The sequence below is a fragment of the Dysidea avara genome, chromosome 9 (assembly GCF_963678975.1).
Source record: "Dysidea avara chromosome 9, odDysAvar1.4, whole genome shotgun sequence".
In the NCBI taxonomy this organism is placed as follows: Eukaryota; Metazoa; Porifera; class Demospongiae; order Dictyoceratida; family Dysideidae; genus Dysidea; species Dysidea avara.
The window spans coordinates 2,926,540-2,947,464 of record NC_089280.1 but is presented as its reverse complement, the minus strand read 5'-3'; the positions used below and the strand labels follow the sequence as shown (position 1 = coordinate 2,947,464).

General features: G+C 38.3%; 1 protein-coding gene across 4 annotated transcripts in view; it reads right to left on the bottom strand.

The window, feature by feature from the left end:
• Positions 1 to 20,925, bottom strand: part of LOC136265810 (uncharacterized) — a 64,735-nt gene that overhangs the window by 20,822 nt on the left and 22,988 nt on the right. For 3 of the 4 annotated variants that reach the window (XM_066060727.1, XM_066060728.1, XM_066060729.1), the window contains one exon: positions 8,536 to 8,637. In XM_066060727.1, coding sequence (XP_065916799.1) covers positions 8,536 to 8,637 — 102 coding nt within the window. Of the gene's footprint in view, positions 1 to 8,535; positions 8,638 to 20,925 lie in introns of those variants that run through there. The other variant, XM_066060730.1, reaches the window with a different exon arrangement.

Sequence of the window (20,925 nt, the reverse complement as noted above, 5' to 3'; positions counted from 1 at the left end):
GACACTGCAATTAATTTTTACTGATGCTCAGCAAAATAGAAAAATTTCGAGCAAAATAGGTGAGAAATAAAAGAATTGCTGGAAAGAAAAATAGGTGGGAAAAAGCAAAATAGGTTCATCCCTAATCATAGAAAAAAGTAGGGAAAAAGGAAGGTCACCTACACCTGCAGATACGTATACTAGTAGACATTTAAACCCTAATTCAGTCTACAGTACCGTTCATTTGCAACGTTGTCTCATGAGAGTGTAACCAATTTATAAACTTGCCAATTAAAGGGGTGAGGCACCCATTTTGTTCACGAGTATTCATCATGTTCTTTGTTGTCTATATGGACAGAGGAATGGGCTAGCTAAGTTTCAGCATTATAAGTTAAGCGGTGTGGGAAATACAGCATTAGGCAGCCAGACAATAAAATAAATAGAAGCCATCAAGAAAATAATCTACAGGCACTTACATAAACCTTCATAACTTATTGATAAACAGCATACAGAGTTGAATATTGGCTCATTATGTTTGCCAAGGTATATAGTATTGCCCAGGCTATGCTTCTGTGTTTGAGAAGGAAGGTAGCAGTGTAGCCCCCAAAATTAGCCCATGTAATCATGCACGTTTTCATAAAAGTATGGAACTTTGCACATAAATAGTATTCCTCACGACATGTACATGTACTTTTTGATATAGCACCATTTTACCTTTGGTGACCTTTTTCATGTAGTTTTTGATATAGTGCCATTGCAGATTTTACCTTTGGTGACCTTTATGGCCATTTTTTGCCCAAAATTTGATCATTTCTGTCTTTATTTCCCTGAGGCATTAATTTGCATGTTAAAACATGGTACCAAAGCAAAGATCTTGTTGAACGAAACAACTTGGTTTTTATTTGAAGTTAATAAGTAATTCTGTTTTTGAAGTTATGATTGTTTTTCTGATATTCTCTGAGTTTATCTGCCCTTGGGGTGTAAATTACCCATGGGGAGGTAAATTATCTCAAAATTCATGGTTAAGGTTACAGGATACCGTAAACTCGCACATTTTTTGTGTGATTTTATCTCAGTTATAAAAGCAGCTGCATCACAATTTATATAGTCTACTAAATTGATCCTATTTAGTGTTTTTGTATCATTGAAATGTTTAGTGAAGTAATATTGTACAGTGAAGCCGCAATATTTTATCTGAATTTACCAACACCTTTTTTTGCCAAAAACCTGACTAAACAAGGGCTATTTTCACTGTATCAATCCTTCAACTACTACAGCAAAGGATTAGAAAAGGACTGACAGAGGCATTTTAGCATTTATGCTTTAAACACTTTAGTTGTATTGAAGAAGTAGTCATACAAACATTGTAGCTGAACAATGAAGTTATTTTTGTACAAAAACTCTTCGTCAAGCCCTAGAGTTTGTCCATAGTTAGTCTTCAACTATGTAACTTAACTGATAACCTCTATGGTACTTCAGATTTTTGGCGAGGAAAGCTTCCATTAATTTTTTCCCCTTAAGTAAACAACGCTACTCATGCATAATTAATTTTGCGCAATCGACTTATGTGAATACTAAAAGTGAAGTAGTTCTAGTGGACGTCGCACTCCCATTTCATTGTAAATACCCGCTCTGGAGATAATGTGCTGGTAAACAAATACAAGTTGTATTATGTACAATAAATAACAATACAGCTTTCATGGGAACAAAAAGAACTGGAGAAATTCACACATTTGTAGTGGCAAGTTTGTGAAATGGAAAGCAAAAAGGAGGTGCCCTGTAAAAACAACAACACCAAATGAAGTAACACTAGATGGAAGTAGAATTGTCAACTTACAGATGCATGTGCAGAATGTTACCAACCATGTTGCAGCTTGTCATCCATCTGTAAACAAACACATAGTATTGTTATGAAAGAACAAAAGAGAGAAGGGTTATCTTCAGTACTTGCGTCTCACTGTACAAGTTGCAACACTGATTTTCACCTGACAACATCAAGGAAAGTGAAAGAATTAAGTGGTAGGCCATACTAGGAGAGTAACTTGGCAGCAGTGTGGGGCCAGATGTCAACAGGTGGTGAGCATGCTATGCTAACTGAGACTATAGCTGTACTAGGAATACCAAATATTATGACAAAACAATCATTCATGGCGGCTGAGAAAAGAATTGGTGAGTGGTGGTGAGAGCTTCTTCAAGAGTCCATGAAAGTGGCTAGTCAGGAAGAGAGAGCCATTGCCATCTCTAAAGGGAGAGAGTTCCTGCCATCACAGTTATTGTCGATGGAAGCTGGAGTAAAAGGTGTCACAGACACTCATACAATGTAAAGTCATGTGTGGGGATCATTATTTAATTGGAAAGAAACTGGAAATTTTTTTATTTATGGGTGTCCAAAACAAATATTGTGCTGTATGTAATAAGGCAGGAAATGATACCCCACCTGACCACACTTGTTATTTGAACTGGAAGGGTTCATCATCAAGCATGGAAGGAAGTAGATATAATTCTGGAGGGATTCAAAAAAATTTATTGAGTGGACTCAGGTACATAGAGTTTATTGGCAATGGGAACAGTTCAGTATACCCCACACTCATTTCCAACCTACCATGGGGATATGCTATTGAGAACGTCAATAGTGCTAACTATGCCATTAAGTACTTTTGGACTCATCTTGAGAACTTGGTGTAGAATAATCCCAGCTACAAGGGAAGAGGAAAACTCACTGAAAACATGAAAAAAAGACTTACAAACACTGCTTGTAGTGCAATTATTAACAGACGTAAATAGCCAGATACACCTGTAGCAATCCGTAAACTGCAACAGGACTTGATGAATGGCCCATCACATTGCTTTGGATACCACTTAAGATGTAGTAATGAGTTCAGCACAGAAGAAAGCAGCCAACAATAGTACAGCACCTGGTGCTTCTTTACCTGACCAATTTCCTGACCAGTTCAACTTGTTATCAGCACAGTTCAGCTCACTATCAGTATCACCACAGCTCAACTCTGTACCACAGTCCAGTTCTGTACAACATCACAGATCCTCACCACCTTCCAATCCGTACAACATCACTTATCACAGTCCAGTTCTGCACAGCATCACAGTTCCTTACCACAGTGCAGTTCTGTACCACAGTCCACCTCTGTACACCTGTTGACAATGGAATAATTAGGGGGTGAACACCTAGAAGATATACAAAACTTAATGTTAAGAGTGCACAAGAAACAGCTTGGATAGATGCTACCAGCTGTGAAGGCCTTGATGATATTCAATATATACCTGATGCTGTTCCTCTCCAGGGAGTAGATGAAGGCATGATTTGTGATATTCAGCATATCGTCAGCAGATTAGTCAGCAAAGCTCCACAGATAATAGGTATAATATATAATATAATACAGTGTACATGTGTATTTGATACCTTTCACTTTCAAACAGGAAACTTCACAACAAATCTCACAGAAAGCTGGATGCACTTTAGATCCAAATTTGATTGGGGGAAACAAATAAACAGAAGTCAAAGTGGGTAATGGCAAGCTCGCTGTGTTGGAGCAGGATAAAGGACCAGGATGGGGACCACAAATTTGGGAGAGTGCCTTATCTGCACATCCATGAAATGTTTTTAAGAAAACTTCTACTGCAGCAGTGATCAAGACAGAACAAGACAGAAAGCAAAAAGCCACCCAGAAAGCTAAGACTCAGAGGAAAAAGAGTCGTGTGTCCTCTGCAGACAACAGCTTAGCTAGACGAGGTACAGTTTGTACTCATAAGGTTCAGTTTTAAATGTTTTGGTGCAGGTATGATGGTGTACCAGATGCCTTAGATGTTTCATGCAACACACCTCCTCAGCAACTTCAAGAGCTAGCAAGCACTTTCTACAAAACTAAGGTTGCGGTCAGCTTGCTTAATTGCACAAATATTGAGTTGGAGACATCACAACATGGTTGTAGCGATGCACCTGCACATGTACAGTGGGTAGAACAAAGGAGAAGAAGAATAACCTCTTTGAATGTTGGAATAACTGCTCTACACATCATTTTGTGGAAGCAGAACTACTAAGTGGGGTTTAGATCAAGAGGAGGCCAGTTGTCAACAGTATGTGGGTTGGTTACATATGCAGCAGCATTCTTATAATGCAACAGTAAAATTTAATATCAATTGTGGCCTAGTTATTTCAACAACTCACCCTTGGCTTGCTGCTTCCCCTGACAGCTGGGTTGAGGACCACTCGCAACACCATCTCATGGTCTTATAGAATTTAAGAACCCACACAGCTGCAAGGACCTTACAATTAATGATGCCATTCAAACAAAGAAATGTACCTGTCTTCAAATCACTGACAGCACTGTGTCGCTAAAACTATCACACGATTACTATTATCAAGTCCAGTTCACTATGTTTTGTACTAACACCAAGTGGTGTGGCTTTCACTTTTGTACCCTGGTTGATGCGCAATTTGAGCGCATTCCATATAATGAAGAGTACTGTTTGTCTGTCCTTCCCAAGCTCAAAGAATTTTATTTCTGTGCAGTTCTACCTGAACTTACTGACCAACGTGATCCTATACGAGAAGCAAAAGACTGCATTCCCGATAAAGATGCCTGGATGCGCCATGTCAAAACTTTGACATCTTCATAGCTCTTGCCTTGTATATAGAAACATTTAATCAACTGATAAATACTAACTCGAGAGTTCAGTTTCCTTTTTCTTCCGCTGTCAGCAGACTCAGCATAATCATGTTCCTGGTGAACACCTGTTTACATGCTATTTTTTGTAAGTAATTCCATGCCAATATTATGAATATTCACAGAATATTTGGGTATCCTGTAACCTTTATATACATGATCATAACTTGGAGTAAAATCACCTATTAACTTCAAACAAAAAACTAAGTTGTTTCGTTCAAAAAGATCTATATATTGGTACCATGTTTTAGTGAGTTAATTAATGCTTCAGGGAGATAAAGACAAAAATGATCACATTTCTGAGCAAAAATGGTCATAAAGATCACCAAAGGTCAAATCTACGATGGCACTATATCAAAATATTTGAGTACTACTTATGTGGTAAGTTTCATACTTTTATGAAAAACTGCACAATTGTTGTGCAGTGATGCTATACTAGAAGAAAGAATGTCGGTATATCATTTCATCACCACAACATAACAAATGTCTGTAACTCAGAAACCTTTCTATGAAATAATAATTATGAAGTCCCTATGAACAGGTGAACATGATGATGCCCAGGATTTATCCATTGGAGTGTTAGTTCACCAAACAGTGAGGCAATAAAAGTTTGTGTATTTTTTCTGGAACTTGCATTTTTGTATTCCCACTGCTTTTTTAGTGCATTTTACTTCAAAAGTACTATTGTGCATAGATCAACAGTCTACCAAAATTCGATCACATACATATGTGCCCTCTTATATTTTCTTTCCCCTTTTTATTTTTGCACCACTTGCAAAAATTGCACACCAACTTAATTGGATTCTTCTCAGATTTGAAGGGAACAAAGAGCATACTTTATCTAATTAGTGTACAGATTGGTAGAAGTGCTAAGCTACAAATGATTTTCAAAAATTACAAGTGAAATTTATTGTCATGCCTGCAGGGTTATAAACTACTTACAGAAACACATAAGTTGAAATTGGTCTGCAGATCGGTTAACCATCATAGCAGTGACTTTTGTGGTTCAAAACACTGAGAGTATAACAAAACATGCAAACAAGTGCAATCAAGATATTCTAAAGAATAGTAAAAAGCATGCATAAATAATATCATCCAGGGTTCACACCAAACACTTATCTGTATGAAACTTTTACCACTCAGCCACTGCTATCAGTTGATCACTTTACTTAATTTCCACCTAATAAGTAGTTTACTATACCAGAATGACAACATTAAAATTTCATAGATCTATCAATGGAATTTCTAGAACATCCCATGTGCGTTGTATTAGAAGTTGTCAAAAACAAGTGTGCTCTATTAGAGTACTACAAAAAAAAATTAACAAATAGTCAAATGAAATAGGCAAACATACGTCATAATGATTAATGATTGAGATACTCTAATAGAGCAGTTGGTAATAGTGCAAACGGCTGTCATCCCAAACTTCTTAAACAAACTAGTTGAATTTTCTTGCACATGTCAGGTAACTATCAAGGTACAAACCTTCAGTAATGCAATAGAAATCTGCTATATCAATGAGTTTTAATGCAAAACAATGAACATACATGTATGTAACAAGTGTGTCTCGAAATATTTTAACAGAGCAATTGTGACCCGCTGAGCAAGAATCAGCCATTTTCACAAAATTCTATTTTGCCATAAAAACGTTTTGAAATAAACTGGGTAAAAATACACGAGCTATATAAAAATTATATGCACGTTTTAATCACTTTGGTATGTACTGAAACAAAGCTCAAATTGATAACACCCATACACCACCAGATTCTCCTGTTAATTGGAATAAGAAGAGCTTTGTTTCATGTTTGTAAAGCATATGGCACGTGAGTTATGGGTTCTAATTTATGATGCATTACAAATAAAGTTTACTGTCATTATTTCATTGTTGGAACGGCCTTCTTCTTTGTCCACATGGAGACGTACAGGCAAAATGTTATACCTTGATTGATGTGCCTGTTCATGGTGAACAGACTAAGCCAAACCCTATCTACAAAGCAATAATATGGAATTCAAGGAATGTGCAAAAATGGCCAGTTTTTGCTCCGTGTATCACATTAATGCATACACAAGTTACAAAATACGTATAAATAGTTTTAAAAAACCTAGTTCTTTTGTTCACCTGTAGAAAATAAAAAGTAGATAAAACCTGTGCCACTGACTGGCTTTGATGATTACATTATACAAATGCAAAAAGAAGATATCTCATCCAAAACAGCCAAGCTGTGAAAATGGGTGCAACCTATCAAAAATAGGCTAGTGTGAAGAAGATGTAATATCAAAGGTGGCAGCCAAGAAATGATTGCAACGATATCATACAGTACGATAGTACTGTATATTAGGGACATCAAAGGTGTGGGGGCGATCCGTGATATAATATAACCAAAACTGCCACGATTTTTCCTGACAATGACATGACAGTATTGGTTGGGTAAAACCAAGCCCAAAAGTGTCTTCAGATCAACCCGAAACATTTGCGTCAATTTGCTACAGAATTTAGAAAAAAAAATTATTCAACAGAATTTTCTACTGCCTGCCTGCCTGACGCCTTCAGTCAAGCATAGTGGAAAAGTGGCTACAGCTACAGCCCTAATTTTTTCACAGAAACGATTCTAGTTCGCTTAAGAAAAAATCTTTGGTATATTGATAAGCATACAATGCTTGCGCTATTGTCTTACCTTTTATCCTTCTTTACCATGGCCATCAGTCAAGGTTCTACCGCTGAGTATTAATAGACTACAGTACAGCTTCCATAATAGTGTATATTGCATCAAACTATTCGAATACATGTGGTCGCCGGTTGCACAAAGAACACACGCGTACGTGACTCACTGTTGATATCGATCAGAGAGAGCAACTCACGGCGAACTATATATCAATGTGTAAGTCAATAAATATAGTTTATTTAGTAACAATGTTAAACCGAGTCAGGTCATCCAGGTCCTGCTTTACAGATTATTCGGGTCTGACCCCACGTGCTAAATTAAATGTGAACGTGCTACTACACGTCATAGCGTAGCTCTGCTTCTTTCATGAGCCACGCCCACTTATGTAAATTACAGCCTGTAGACATGTGGTAGCCACGCCCATTCATCAGTGTGTAGGTATGCACGAATCCACGCCCACTTACGTAAATTACTGTCTGTAGACATATGGTAGCCACTCCCATTCATCAGTCCGTAGGTATGAATGAATCCACGTCCATTATTGTCTGCAGGCTATGTAGAACCACGCCCACTGATCAGTTGTTATTGTATGAGTCATAATCTAGTATAATAGTGCTGTGAGTAACTCAGCAGATATTTAGTGGTCATGAGCTTGCAAAAACCTTCACAAACAAGTATAAGAAAAATTTTAAATTAGATTAGGGACAGTGTATAATGCTGCAATTAAAAGTACTGAAACAAGCTGGATCGGAGTAGTACATAATGTCCAAATACTGTAAAACAATAAGAAGTGAATATCCCTACTGTGCATTGATCAGAGTAGTACGTATTGTCCAAATTCTGTAAAACAATAAGAAGTGAATATCCCTACTGTGCATTGAGTGTAGCACAGTAGGGATATTCACTTCTTATTGTTTTACAGAATTTGGACAATACGTACTACTCTGATCCAGCTTGTTTCAGTACTTTATATTGCAGCATTATACACTGTCCCTAATCTAATTTAAAATTCCAAATTTTTTCTTATACTTGTTATAATGTCAGATGATTTGTAAATGATATTACAATATCATTGTAGCTATTTCCTGACCACCACTTATGAGATCACATCTTAGCTTATTGTTGGGAGGCTGCACCCCTTTTCATTGCTTAGTTGTTTTGGATTGGATTATTGGTTACATGTCCTCATTACAATATTTACAATAGCTCACCGCATCCATCTTATGCACATAAGCTCCATTTCGTACCAGTAGGGATACTACATCAGTATGGCCACTACTGGCAGCATAGTGGAGTGGCGTACTCTTCCACTCCTATATAATGCAAAATATATTATAATAGCTTTACCAGTATAATTTTACACAAACACAGAATACACTTATAAAATTTTCTTTATGTCTGGAGGTTTAATGAGGGTACTACAAACCTTCAGCAAGTTTGCTATATTACTTTATGCACAAGACAAACATCTTTGGTGTTTAGGCCTGAGCCTATTAAATTTTAGTATGTATAGCGGCTAAGCAAAAAAAATCATTCACTTTTTGAAAAAAAGCACCAAACTTGGTACAACATTTGCTTAATTTATACTATATCATATTAGATACGGTGCCATTAATATAAAATTAGCAATAATACCACGCTCAAAGAACCTGAGAAGTAAAATCAATAAAAATGTATCTGGGAAGCCATAAAGTGCTTCAATAGAGAAGCAAGAGATGGTCATATCCAAAAGCTTGGTGTCAATCCAGGTCATTAGCTTGCCATGTTAAGAATCACAGAGGGTCATGGTATATGAAGCCATATATGTGCAATGAATTATTTTTATTACATTGTGCCTGTGCTTTTAACACTGAAATAATATAGACTCCATTAGAAATGTTAAAAAACGTTTATTTTACCATACTTTGAAGATTTTTTGATTGCACCTGTAAATTTGAAATACATCCATGCAATTTAAGCAAAAATGTCACTGGATTTGCAAAAAGGGGTCTTCCACACACATCTAATTTACCAACTTTCACAACTCACAACTTCAGAATAAAAAGGCTATTGACTAGAAATTAGGTCAGTAGTGAGGACAGCTTAGTTGATGGAGCAAATTTTAAAATAATATGTTTCTTTACCACTATGTTATGGTCTTCCAAGTTCATAGAATTGGATGTGTGTGGAACACCCCATTTTGGAAATCCGCTCACAAATGATGATTTTGAATGCATTTTTATAGTTTCCTGACCAGATAGAAATAGGCTTATACCCAGTTTAAAAGTTTCAAGACATGTCCCAAGGCAACGAGTTTACGTGGTACCGTATCTCAAATGATTTAGTATACCTTACTCAACTTCCACAGAAAATTTGGTGCTTTTATCACAAATGGAATGATTTCATCAAAATTTGTTGTTTAGCCGCTCTACTAATTATGCTTTTGAAATTGCTTATTATGCTTTTGAGCAATGCTCCAAAGTTTTCCCTATCATGCTCCAATTATTCTCAGTTGTGCCCCATTATGCCCAAAATATGCTCCTTGAAAATTGTGTCTTGACTGCTCTATTATAAGGTAATAACACCTGTGAATTGTCTATTAGGATATTTCAACATGTGGTGACTGTTGTGTTAGAGTACATCGATCTTTAGCTACTTTCTTCACAAGGAACTGTAAATAATGTGTTTATAAGTTATATTAGTGTAAATCATGCAATATATGCAGAGTTTTGGCTTCTGTGATAATCAGTGCACAAAAAATTTCCCAATGCTTTTGCCTACCTATTATACCCCAAATTGTGCAGGCATAATCAGTGCAGGTCTATTGGTTTTGATACACTAATGTTACAGTGCATGTAGCACTGACTCTATAAATTTGAATGCTATAAACTTGAACTTTGGTAAATCTTGATGCTTGCACCCACAGTTCAGCAGCTATCTTTCACTTTGTTTCACTCAAGGAACTTTTCTAAACTAGCTTTGGTAAGGATAGCCCTTGTCCACATTATCCTCAGGTCTATAAATAGTGTAGAAACACCTCCCTGCTACACAGGCTTTCAGTAGCCTTCTTTGCAGGTCCCTAGTCGGATAATAACTGATAATAATTAGAGGCTATATTTATACGTATATAAAGCTAGAAGGCAGAAAAAGATAGTCAGAAACATGCTACCGAAACTCTGTTGAGTTCAGGAAAAATCCCAGACCAGGTAGTGACTTGATCCCAAAACTAAAGTGCTATATGGTAGCACTTAGAGTTGATATTTTTTTGACTGGGGCAGTCAAAATTTAGCATTTTTAGGTGCTACCATAGCACATCAGTTTTAACAGTGCAGACAGCTTTCAATCTAGGAAAATGTCTGAAGATATAGATGAGGATTGCTGTTTGTTACAACAACACAATACCAGTGGCAAATCCAGGGGTGGATCCAGGAGCTGGCAAGGGGAGGGGTACAAACAGACTAAGTTGTAAGTGGTTAGAGAGAGAGCAGATTCTCTTGTATTTTTGAAGTAGCAAGTAATTCCTCTTAGTATTACCTCACTGTTTATTTTTGCTGTTTTGGCCTTTGTGACACCAGAATGTCTTAAATACCAGCCACACGATAATTATTTCTAGAGGCACTTAGTATGCACAAAAGTGCTGGGTAGCTGCTTTGACTTTTGTTTAAGGTGGGTTTGCAATAAATGGTAGTAAAATATGCATATTTTTCTTATAAGTTAAGTAAATTGACCTGACAAGGTTTAGTATTTCAATCAAAGAAGTATGGCTCCTCCTCCAAAAAGGAGGTGGGGGGCATTTTCCCAAATGCCCCATCCTGGATCCACCATTGAAATCAGACTTTTGAAAATGAGAGAGCCATAGTCAGCTTTAGCTGAATTTTCTACAGGGTGGTTTTTAACTTATTTAGCTGAAATTTCTACAAAAAAAAGATGACTTAAATGTAGCAAAACTGTCTACAGGGTGACTTGTAACTTGGCTAAACTTTCTTCAGGGTTATTTACAATGTAGCTAAACTCTCCACATGGTACATAACTTATAACATAGCTGAACTCTCTACAGGGTGATTTTAACTTACGTAGCTGAACTCTCTACAGGGTGACTTTTAATGTAGCTGAACTTTCTATAGGATGTCGTGTAATACATAGGCAGGATCAATGACTTGTAACTTAGCTTGAACTCTCTACAGGATGACTTGTAACTTGGCTATAAACTTTGGTAACTTACAACTAAGCTGATCATGAACTCTCTACATGGCAACTTATATAACATAGCTGAACTCTCTACAGGGAGACTATTAATGTTGCTGAACTTTCTATAGGATAATGTGTAATGTAGGCAGGATCAATGACTTGTAACTTAGCTTGAACTCTTTACAGGGTGCATGACTTATAATGTAGCTGCTTGTTTCAGAAATCCCTACAGGATGGCTACTTGCTATGTATGTACCTGATCTCTGACTTGTAATGTATAGCTGAACTCTCCACAAGGTGACTTGTATAATCCTCTACTAAGGTTGTCTTGTTTGTAGTGGAAGTCTCTACAAGATGACTTGTTTGCAGCTGAACTATCTATAGAGCAACTTGTAATATAACTGAACTCTCTGACTTGTGATGTGGCAGATCTCTCTGCTCTCCAAAGGATGTGCTGTAACGTAGTTGAACTCTCTGCATGCAGGGTGACTTATAAGGTACACAAGCTCTCTATACAGGATGACTTGCTTGTAGCCAAACTCTCTACAAGATGACTTGTAATGTAGCTGTACTCTCTACAGGATCAGGACTCAACCCAGAATATAAACCTAGAGGGGGCGAAGTAAGTCACTTCGGATTCTAGGGGGGTCTGGGGGCATGCTCCCCCAGGAAAATTTTGAAAATTTAGGTATAAATATACTCAATGTTGGTGAAATTTTACTGTGATGCCATTGAATATTGACCATTGGATTATACAACTTTAGGATCAATTAAACCTTTCCATTTCTCAAGGCTTTAAGTATAAACCTAGGGGGGGGGGGGGCAATAGCTACCCCCGCCCCCTACCCCTAGATTAACCCCTGAGGATAAATTTTTTGTAGCCAAACTCTACAGGGTGACTTGTTACCTATAGTTGATATCTGTACATGGTAACTTTTAACATATCCAGACTCCTTTGACTCACTGTGTAGGTGACTGCTCTAAAAAATATTAAAGCAACTCGATCATGTACACTTGCACCAAGGTAGCTCATACACGCATTTTTACTAATTGGTTTTAAAATAGATTCTCTTAAACCACTGAGAGGTCTTTCTACAATGATTAATTCACCTATATACCGGTTTTTAGCTCATTACTTTAAAAATATCAATCACTGAAAAACAAAAGAAACAAGAGTCAAAAAAGTCAGCATGTTAAACCATTCTAGAATTATGAAGCACATCAAACCCATTAAAGTCTAACACTTGGAATTGTTACACACATGCACATCTCTATTCATACTCAATGGATATGATACATACCTAGTCTGATGGTGATACATACAGTATATCATTGGATAAGTAGAAAAGCTTAAAAGAGTATGATGAGATTACTGCCACACAATGATCTCACATTGGCTATTGCATACTAAAATAATAGTAGCTGCCTTTACCATGCATGTTTACAATATAGTATATATTTATATATTAGAGCAGTTGCAGTGCCTATATCCATTCCTGATTTATAGAACTTAATCCTTGGAGTCCGAATGGAGATTTGTGTGTGAAAATTCCGAGTGTTAGCCTTTACTGTGTTTGATGCTCTCCATAACAGTTTGACATTCAGACTTGTTTGACGCTTGTTTCTTTTGTTTCCATCAGCAACGGTACTTTTGTATTTACACTAGTTTGTGTACTTTTTATGAATCCATTTATGGATAAATATGCATGAGAATTTGTGCAAAATATAATGATCATTATGAAATAAAGGTTCCTGTGGTGCTTGATGTTACACAGTATTAAACATGTCCATTATGTAGTTCTTCAGTAACTAGCATTTAAAAATTGCTAATTTAAAAATGAAGTAGGGATCTATGCAATAAAAAGTAGTGAAACAAGAGATGAATGATGGCGATACAGCATAGCTCAGTGGAAAGTCCCTACTTTGGCATTGAATCAAACAATAATAGCTAATGTGCCACAGTAGGGACTTTCCCACTGAGCTATGCTATAACACCATCATTCATCTCCTGTTTCACTACTTTGTATTGCATAGATCCCTACTTCATTTTTAAATTAACAATTTTTAAAATACTAGTTTTTATTGTGGCACAGCTAGCTACAATGTAACTTGTATTAATCCACTTGTATTTTCCGCATCTGTAGGTATGGGAAAGGCAGATACTATCACTTATAAACATCTTTCCCATTTGCTCAGTGAGAAGTGGAGTTCCCCATATTCTGTGGTTATGGGCAGGCTTCGCTGTAGTTTGGAGTTCTCCTTGCTGCACTCTTCAGTAATGTGTATCAGGGGATCACGTTCTAGATCCAAGCGTCCCTGTGTGCCTTCAGCCGTCAACCTTGCTATTGCTGAGGGGTACCTGTCTCCTTTAGAACAATAATGTTTTTGTATTGTGCTGCTTCTCTTTCTTATAAAAATAACTATGTTTTCCACAACAATGTAACTTATAACTTCTATCACACATGACTGTTGTATTAGACTCATTTAGAATACATCTCGAGTCAGCCAAGGGTGTGCAGCTAGCTAGACCTGAGGTGATCTTGTTTATTGTTAAGTAAATAGCTAGCTAGATTGTTAAGAGATCGGGTCTCAGTACTCTTTTGCTATCAGTCCACCTAGATCTTTATTTGGTGGGCGTGGTCGCAAACCTATTGCGAACCAGATCACAGTCATGAAGTTGCAGATATCTAGCAAGTGTGTAACCTCTCTTGGGTAAATCCTAACTAATACAAGTACACAGAAAAATTTGGAATTTTCAACTAGAGTAGGGACCATAGTACATCCATAAAAAGTACTGGACCAAGCTGGAGTTGTGCACGATATTAAATCACAGTAAAACAATAAGAAGTGTTATATCCCTACTGTGCATTTCCATTATGGTATCTTGAGTACAGTAGAGATATAACACTTCTTATTGTTTTACTGTGATTTAATATTGTGCACTACTCCAGCTTGTTTCAGTACTTTTTATCGATGTGCTATGGTCCCTACTCTAGTTGAAAATTCCAAATTTTTCTGTGTACTTGTTGGTTAACTTTTTTTGTAAATAAATTACTATGACTGGTGAACCCACGCATACCGCATCTGAGATGACACCGCATGCCCCAATTATCATGAAGTAACCATCACACTTTGTTTTCAGCTACGTTCAACCCATTATGTAGCATTTTGAATCAAGAGCTGTTCGAAAAGCACCTCTGTAATCCATGCATACCAAAAGAAAGAAATGGTGCCGTGCACCCCATTTGTATCAATTATCGTCTGAAAAGTGAAGTATCCATTACGCTTCGTTGTCAGCTATGTTCAACCCATTACACAGCAGTACAAATCAAGAACTATTTGCTCTGCTATCAAAATAGCCACTATGACAAATACGGACAATTTCCATTATGAAGGGAAGCCATCACATGCTATTGCCAAATCGACACTTTTTGCTGTCAGCAAAGATGAATGGGACACAAAGGAGGACACTAGTAAGTCCATGAAGAATGCATTGTATGTACTGCGTATGCCAAAAGGCACCTGTCGGGCCAAAGCGACATTGAACAGTGAAAAAATCAAGCCTGTAGCCTTAGCCGTTATCGAGATACGTTTGTCTTAAGGCATCAGTCAGTTACTCAGTCAGCTCCTCAGTCAGTCAGTAGAAAATTTCATTAAATAAATTATTTTTAAAATTCCGTAGCAACTTGTTGAAAGCATTCGGGTCGATCTGAAAGCTTGTTTGGGCTTAGTTTCACCTAACCAATACTGCCTCATCGTCATCAGGGGAAACTGAGGCTGTTTTTTGGGTAATATTATTTCGTGGGCCATGCCTACTCCTTTGTGGTCCCTACTATACAGTACTATTGTACTGTATGATATCTCACAGTTTAAATTTATTCAATTAACCATCAACTGTCACCCCAGTAGTACAGATGTCTGCAACACTGCTTGTTTTAATGTTTTCGTAGCAGAACTTTATGACTGCATAACAGCTAAGCTGTATTAAAGGGTGTGGCCTTGGGTGAAAAAGTTGTAAAATCAAACATGGCAGCCAAGAAATGGTTCTAATGTAAGAATGCACACAGCCATCATCAAAATTTTTTTTAACATCAACATCATTGCAGCCATTTCTTAGCCACCACCTTTAATTTCACAACTTCTTTCACCCAGGCTTTTGAAGGCGGCTTTATTTTTACAGCTTGGATGTTTTTACATGGATTTTACTTTTTTGTGCTTTAAATACTTCATAGCCTGGCTTTGGGTTTTTACTAAATTTCTCCTTATCTACAGATACATTGATGACTATGGGAGATAGAAGTTACTGTGGTGCATATGCAACCTGCTGAGCATAAACCCAACTTGCGTGCATTTTCCTCGCATTTCATTTTATGACATTTTCATTGTCCAGAGAGAAAAACCAATGGACTGCTAAAGTTACAGCCATTGCTGGGAAGTGGTTTTGGAGTGATAGCACAACAAGAATGCACTTGTACAGAAAAAAATTTACAGGCGTTCATTTAATTGATCATAATTCTTGAGTGCAATTGGTTACGGAGTTGGGACTTGTGCCATTCTACTCACAATGAACTGGGACATTCATCAAGGTATAGTTTTGACTTAAATACACCTATGCTATCAAGCAAGGAGAAGTTCAAGTTTAAAAATGGCAATGATAAAGTTATGATTTACCGCAATTTAAACAAACACACATGTTTGCTTCATGGTACAGAAACAAAACAAAGATATTCCTACTTCACATGAAAAGGCGAATCCACTGCTGATTTGAATCTTCCTTCACTGTTTACTGAAGCGATTAAAATGCTGTATAAAATTATTTATGTAGCACGCGTTTTTACCCAATGTATTTCAATGGAATTTATCTCTAAAACAGAATCATGCAAACAAGTTGGGTTTCGCTCAGCGGGTCACAAATCTTATTGTAATTACAAAAGGCTTGTGCCTATACATCTATAACAAACTATACACAATTCTTTTACTATATAAATTAGTATGCAAAATTGAATTATAATGTAACTATGTTGTCTGTTGCAGACTTTTATTTGACTATCTGTTAAAATACTCTAATAGACTACACAAGGACTTCTAACAGAAATCACATAGAATATTCTAATTATCTATTGGTATATCTATAAAATTATACACTTTTAATATTGAGCATAGTAGATTTAAACTACAATTTTCATGTATAAGGTAGAAATTAAATGAGCTGATCAGCTGACAGCAGCGGTTCAGCGGTAAAGGGGTTTGGGAAATTGATATGGAGGCTCCTTGGTTCAAACTCTGGACAATTTTTTGATACTTTTTCATAATTATTCGTTTTATTCTTGGTGACTGTTCTACTAGAGTATTTCAACTCCACGATTTTGCACCAGGTTGGTTTTTTCCTTACAACTCTGTAGCTATCAATGCAGTTTCTTTAATACCACCAAAGGTTTGAGCTATGATGGTTGCCCTATGCACAGACTGATTTACATGTTATTCCCATAGTGGTTTATCCCACGGGCATGACAAAATGTTGGATTTTTAATGTAAATAATCATCCAAAACTCTGTGAACATCCATCAGGAGAGCATTTGCAGTGTAAAATCATTTCATTTGGCAAAAAGCTATGGATGTGAAGAAGCAGGCTGTAAACAGCTATGACTTCATACTTAATTAACATTAATCATCTCTTTGTATGCATACATAATTACTTTTTTGTAGTTTATTAGTGTAATTAGCCAGGTGTTTTTACCTATTCCTGTCTTTGTTGTTACTTTTGTAAGTTATCAGTAGGTTGTTTTGACATATCTTATTGTTCTAGTTTTGTACAGGTAATTAACTTTCTTTGTAAGCTTGTGTAGTTGACCTTTTGCTGACCTTAGCACTACAGCTTGTATAAATACTCTGTATCTGTGTGCAAAATTTAGTCTGCAATTGAGAGTGCTAAACTGAGTATTGAGAACTGAAGCGCCAGATCGAATAGCTAGAACTACTCGGCTTCGTGACATTTGGTGGCAGCAGTGGGATCAATTGAAGCTAATTGCATGGCAATTGACAGCTCTACTGATTATTGTAACCCGAAGCTCATCCACCATGGTACCATGGCTTCTAGTGATAACGGTACCCTGATTGGTCTATAGTCTAGCTATTTGCATTGAGCAGTTGTTCTCTGTCTTCCTACATTTTGTATATAGGACTCAGTGATGCTGACTAACAAGGGGGCAGATAAAGGTGCAGACTATGATGGATCATCGTTGGCTGGAGTGCTGAAAATGCTTCAGGAGCAGAACTGTGCTATGCAGGAACAGAACCGTGCTATGCAGGAACAGCACCAGTCCCAACAGAAGATGTTGCTTGATATGATAGAGCAGTAACAATTGGCTCATGAACAAGAGATGAAGGCTCTCAAGGACATCCAGTCAAAGGAAGAAATGGATGACCGCAAAGTTACCAAAGCCTACACTCCAGAAATTGGCTGCAACGTACAATGTAGAACATTTTTTAGCTACCTTTGAGAGGATTGCAACCCAGCAGAAGTGGCCAAAAGAGGTATGGGCAACACAAGTGGCAGGGATACTTAGCAGCAAAGTGATGGCGGCGTATGCAGCTCTTACCCCTGAGGATGCAATCCAGTATGAGAAGGTGAAAGAGGCAATTCTGAGGAGATATGAAATAAATGAAGAGACATATCAACAACGGTTTAGACAGGACCGTAAGAAGTGTGAGGAATCTTATCGGGAGTATGCTGATCAGCTGGGAGATCACTTTACTTGATGGGTTGATAGTCAAGCTGTCCCACTAAAGGAGCTTGTAATGATTGAGCAGTTTCCTGTCAGTGTACCTTGCAGATGACTATGCCTTGCAGATGACTATGCTCTAGCTCGTAAGGGTAACCAGAAGACAAATCTCAAGACATCTTCCTCAACCCCACCTGGGACTGGCACACATCCTCTGGAGAACTCAGCTGGCAGTTTGGGTTCAAAAGATCAACCCCAGAGCAATCCAATGAGAAATGGCAGAAACCAAACCAATCTACGAGGATACAAGAAGTGTTTTCAGTGTGACAAGTTTGGACATTTAATGTATACTTGCCCAGATCATCAGGGATGTGAGCAAACCAATGCTGGACTGAGTGGGATGGCTTGTGATGAGGTGGCCTGGAATAAGGAGAGCCAAAAGTATTTGCATCGTGGTATGCTGAATGGTAAGCCAGTCCAAATGCTGATAGACACAGGGTGTACCAAGACAATGGTGTCAGCTGATTATATCCACCCTAACTGCATAGACAATGACAACCAGGAGAAGATCCTTTGTGTACATGGGGATATGGTGAGCTACCCAACTGCAGAAGTGAACCTTAAGCTGGGGCAGTGGTCACAAGTTGCTAAGGTAGTAGTTGCTCCTGGTATACCAGTGCCTGTGCTGCTAGGTACAGACATTTATGAACTCAAGCCAGTGATGGTCACTACCAGGGCCCAAGCAAGAAGAAATCACAGTTCTACTGCTGGTGCACAAGGAAGTAACAGACCAGAACCCGGTGATGACAATGAGATTATACCAGTTGACAGTAATCTTCAGGGTGAGTGCAGTACTGTGAGTGATCCCATAGAGGAGAGCAATGAGCAAAGGATGGAGGAGCTACCAACCTCCACAGATGAGGAACATAGTTCACTGGAGGCTAATGCTGATGAGATACGGCAATGGCAAACTACTGATCCTACATTGACTAGGGTCAGGGATGAGGCTGGAGAAGAGGGGAGTGATGTTAGAGTTGGCTTTTACTACCATGATGGGCTGTTGTACAGGAAGGGGAGACCTGAGGGGTCATCAGAAGGGGACGTAAGGACTTGTAAACAATTAGTGTTACCCCAGCAGTGCTGACAAGCAGTGTTACAGTTGGCTCACGGTGTACCAATGGCTGGCCACATGGGAATCACCAGGACCAAGAATCATCTCCTACAACGTTATTATTGGCCAGGAGTCTTCACTGATGTTTCTAACTATTGTCGGACATGTGAGGTATGTCAGAAGAGTAATCCTAAGTCTCCCCCCAGGGCCAAGGTGATGTCCTTGCCTGTGATAGAACAGCCCTTCCAGCGAGTAGCTATGGACCACTACCCTGTACACAGAGAGGGAACAGATTTATCCTCACTATTTGTGATTATGCTACCCGCTACCCTGAGGCCATCCCTCTGCCAAGTGTGGAAGCTCCTAGAGTAGCTAGAGAGCTAGTAAACCTTTTTTCTCATGTTGGAGTGCCTGATAAAATTCTGACTGACCAAGGAACAAATTTTATGTCGAGTCTACTTGAGGAAATTTATCAGCTGCTCCATATTAAGAAGATCAGGACCACCCCATATCATCGCCAGACTGATGGGCTGGTGGAAAGGTTTAATGGGACCCTGAAGAGTATGCTGAGGAAGTTTGTAAGCAGAAGTCAGAAGGACTGGGATGAGTATTTGCTATATTTATTGTTTGCTTACCGTGAGGTTCCACAGGAAACAACTGGCTTTCCCCCATTTGATCTACTATATGGACGCCATGTTAGAGGTCCTATAGATGTACTGAGAGAAAGGTGGACTGGAGATAAGGAAGCTGCAGTTCTTGTGAATACATATGTGGTAGAGATGAGGCAGCGATTGGCAGACATGGCACAGCTGGTAGCTGAACACTCATCCAGGAGCCAGGAGAAGGAGAAGCTATATTATGACACAAGAGCAAAGGCTAGAAGTTTTAAGGTTGGAGACCAGGTGTTGGTACTACTTCCCACTACAGCAAATCGACTGAAGTTGCAGTGGACTGGCCCATTCAAGGTCACAAGGAACTGTTGACTATGAGGTTGAGACTCTAGGTAGGAGACAGGAAAGAAAAGTTTACCATGTAAATTTGATGAAGAAGTGGTATGTCATGCCATCTCAACCCAGTGTACAGGGTGTTTCAATGGCCATGGGCCCAGCTGAGGCTGTTCCAGAGTCAGAAGATACTCAGTACTGGAAAGAGACCAGTAAGGAACAGTTCTTTCCTTTGGATGTAGATGGGGTCTAGGAAGTGAACTTGAATATTTCCAAACCACAAATGGGACAACTGTGTGAAATACGGCTATCATTTCCACAGGTACTAGCCATCCAACCAGGAAGGACTACCCTGATTCAGCATTTCATCAGTGTAGGAGATGTAACTCCAATACAACAGAAGCCTTACAGGGTGTCTTATTCTCAGAGAGAGCAGGTTAAGCAGGAGCTTAACAGAATGTTGCAAGCAGGCCTTCAACAAGCCCCTGGGCTTCACTGATTGTTCTTGTCAATAAGAAAGATGGGGGTATTCGTTTTTGTGTGGATTACCGCAAGTTGAATCAAGTTTCCAGATTTGATGCCTACCCAATGCCTAGAATACAGGAGCTCATTGACATAATTGGGCCAGCAGTAGTCATTTCAACACTTGATTTAGCC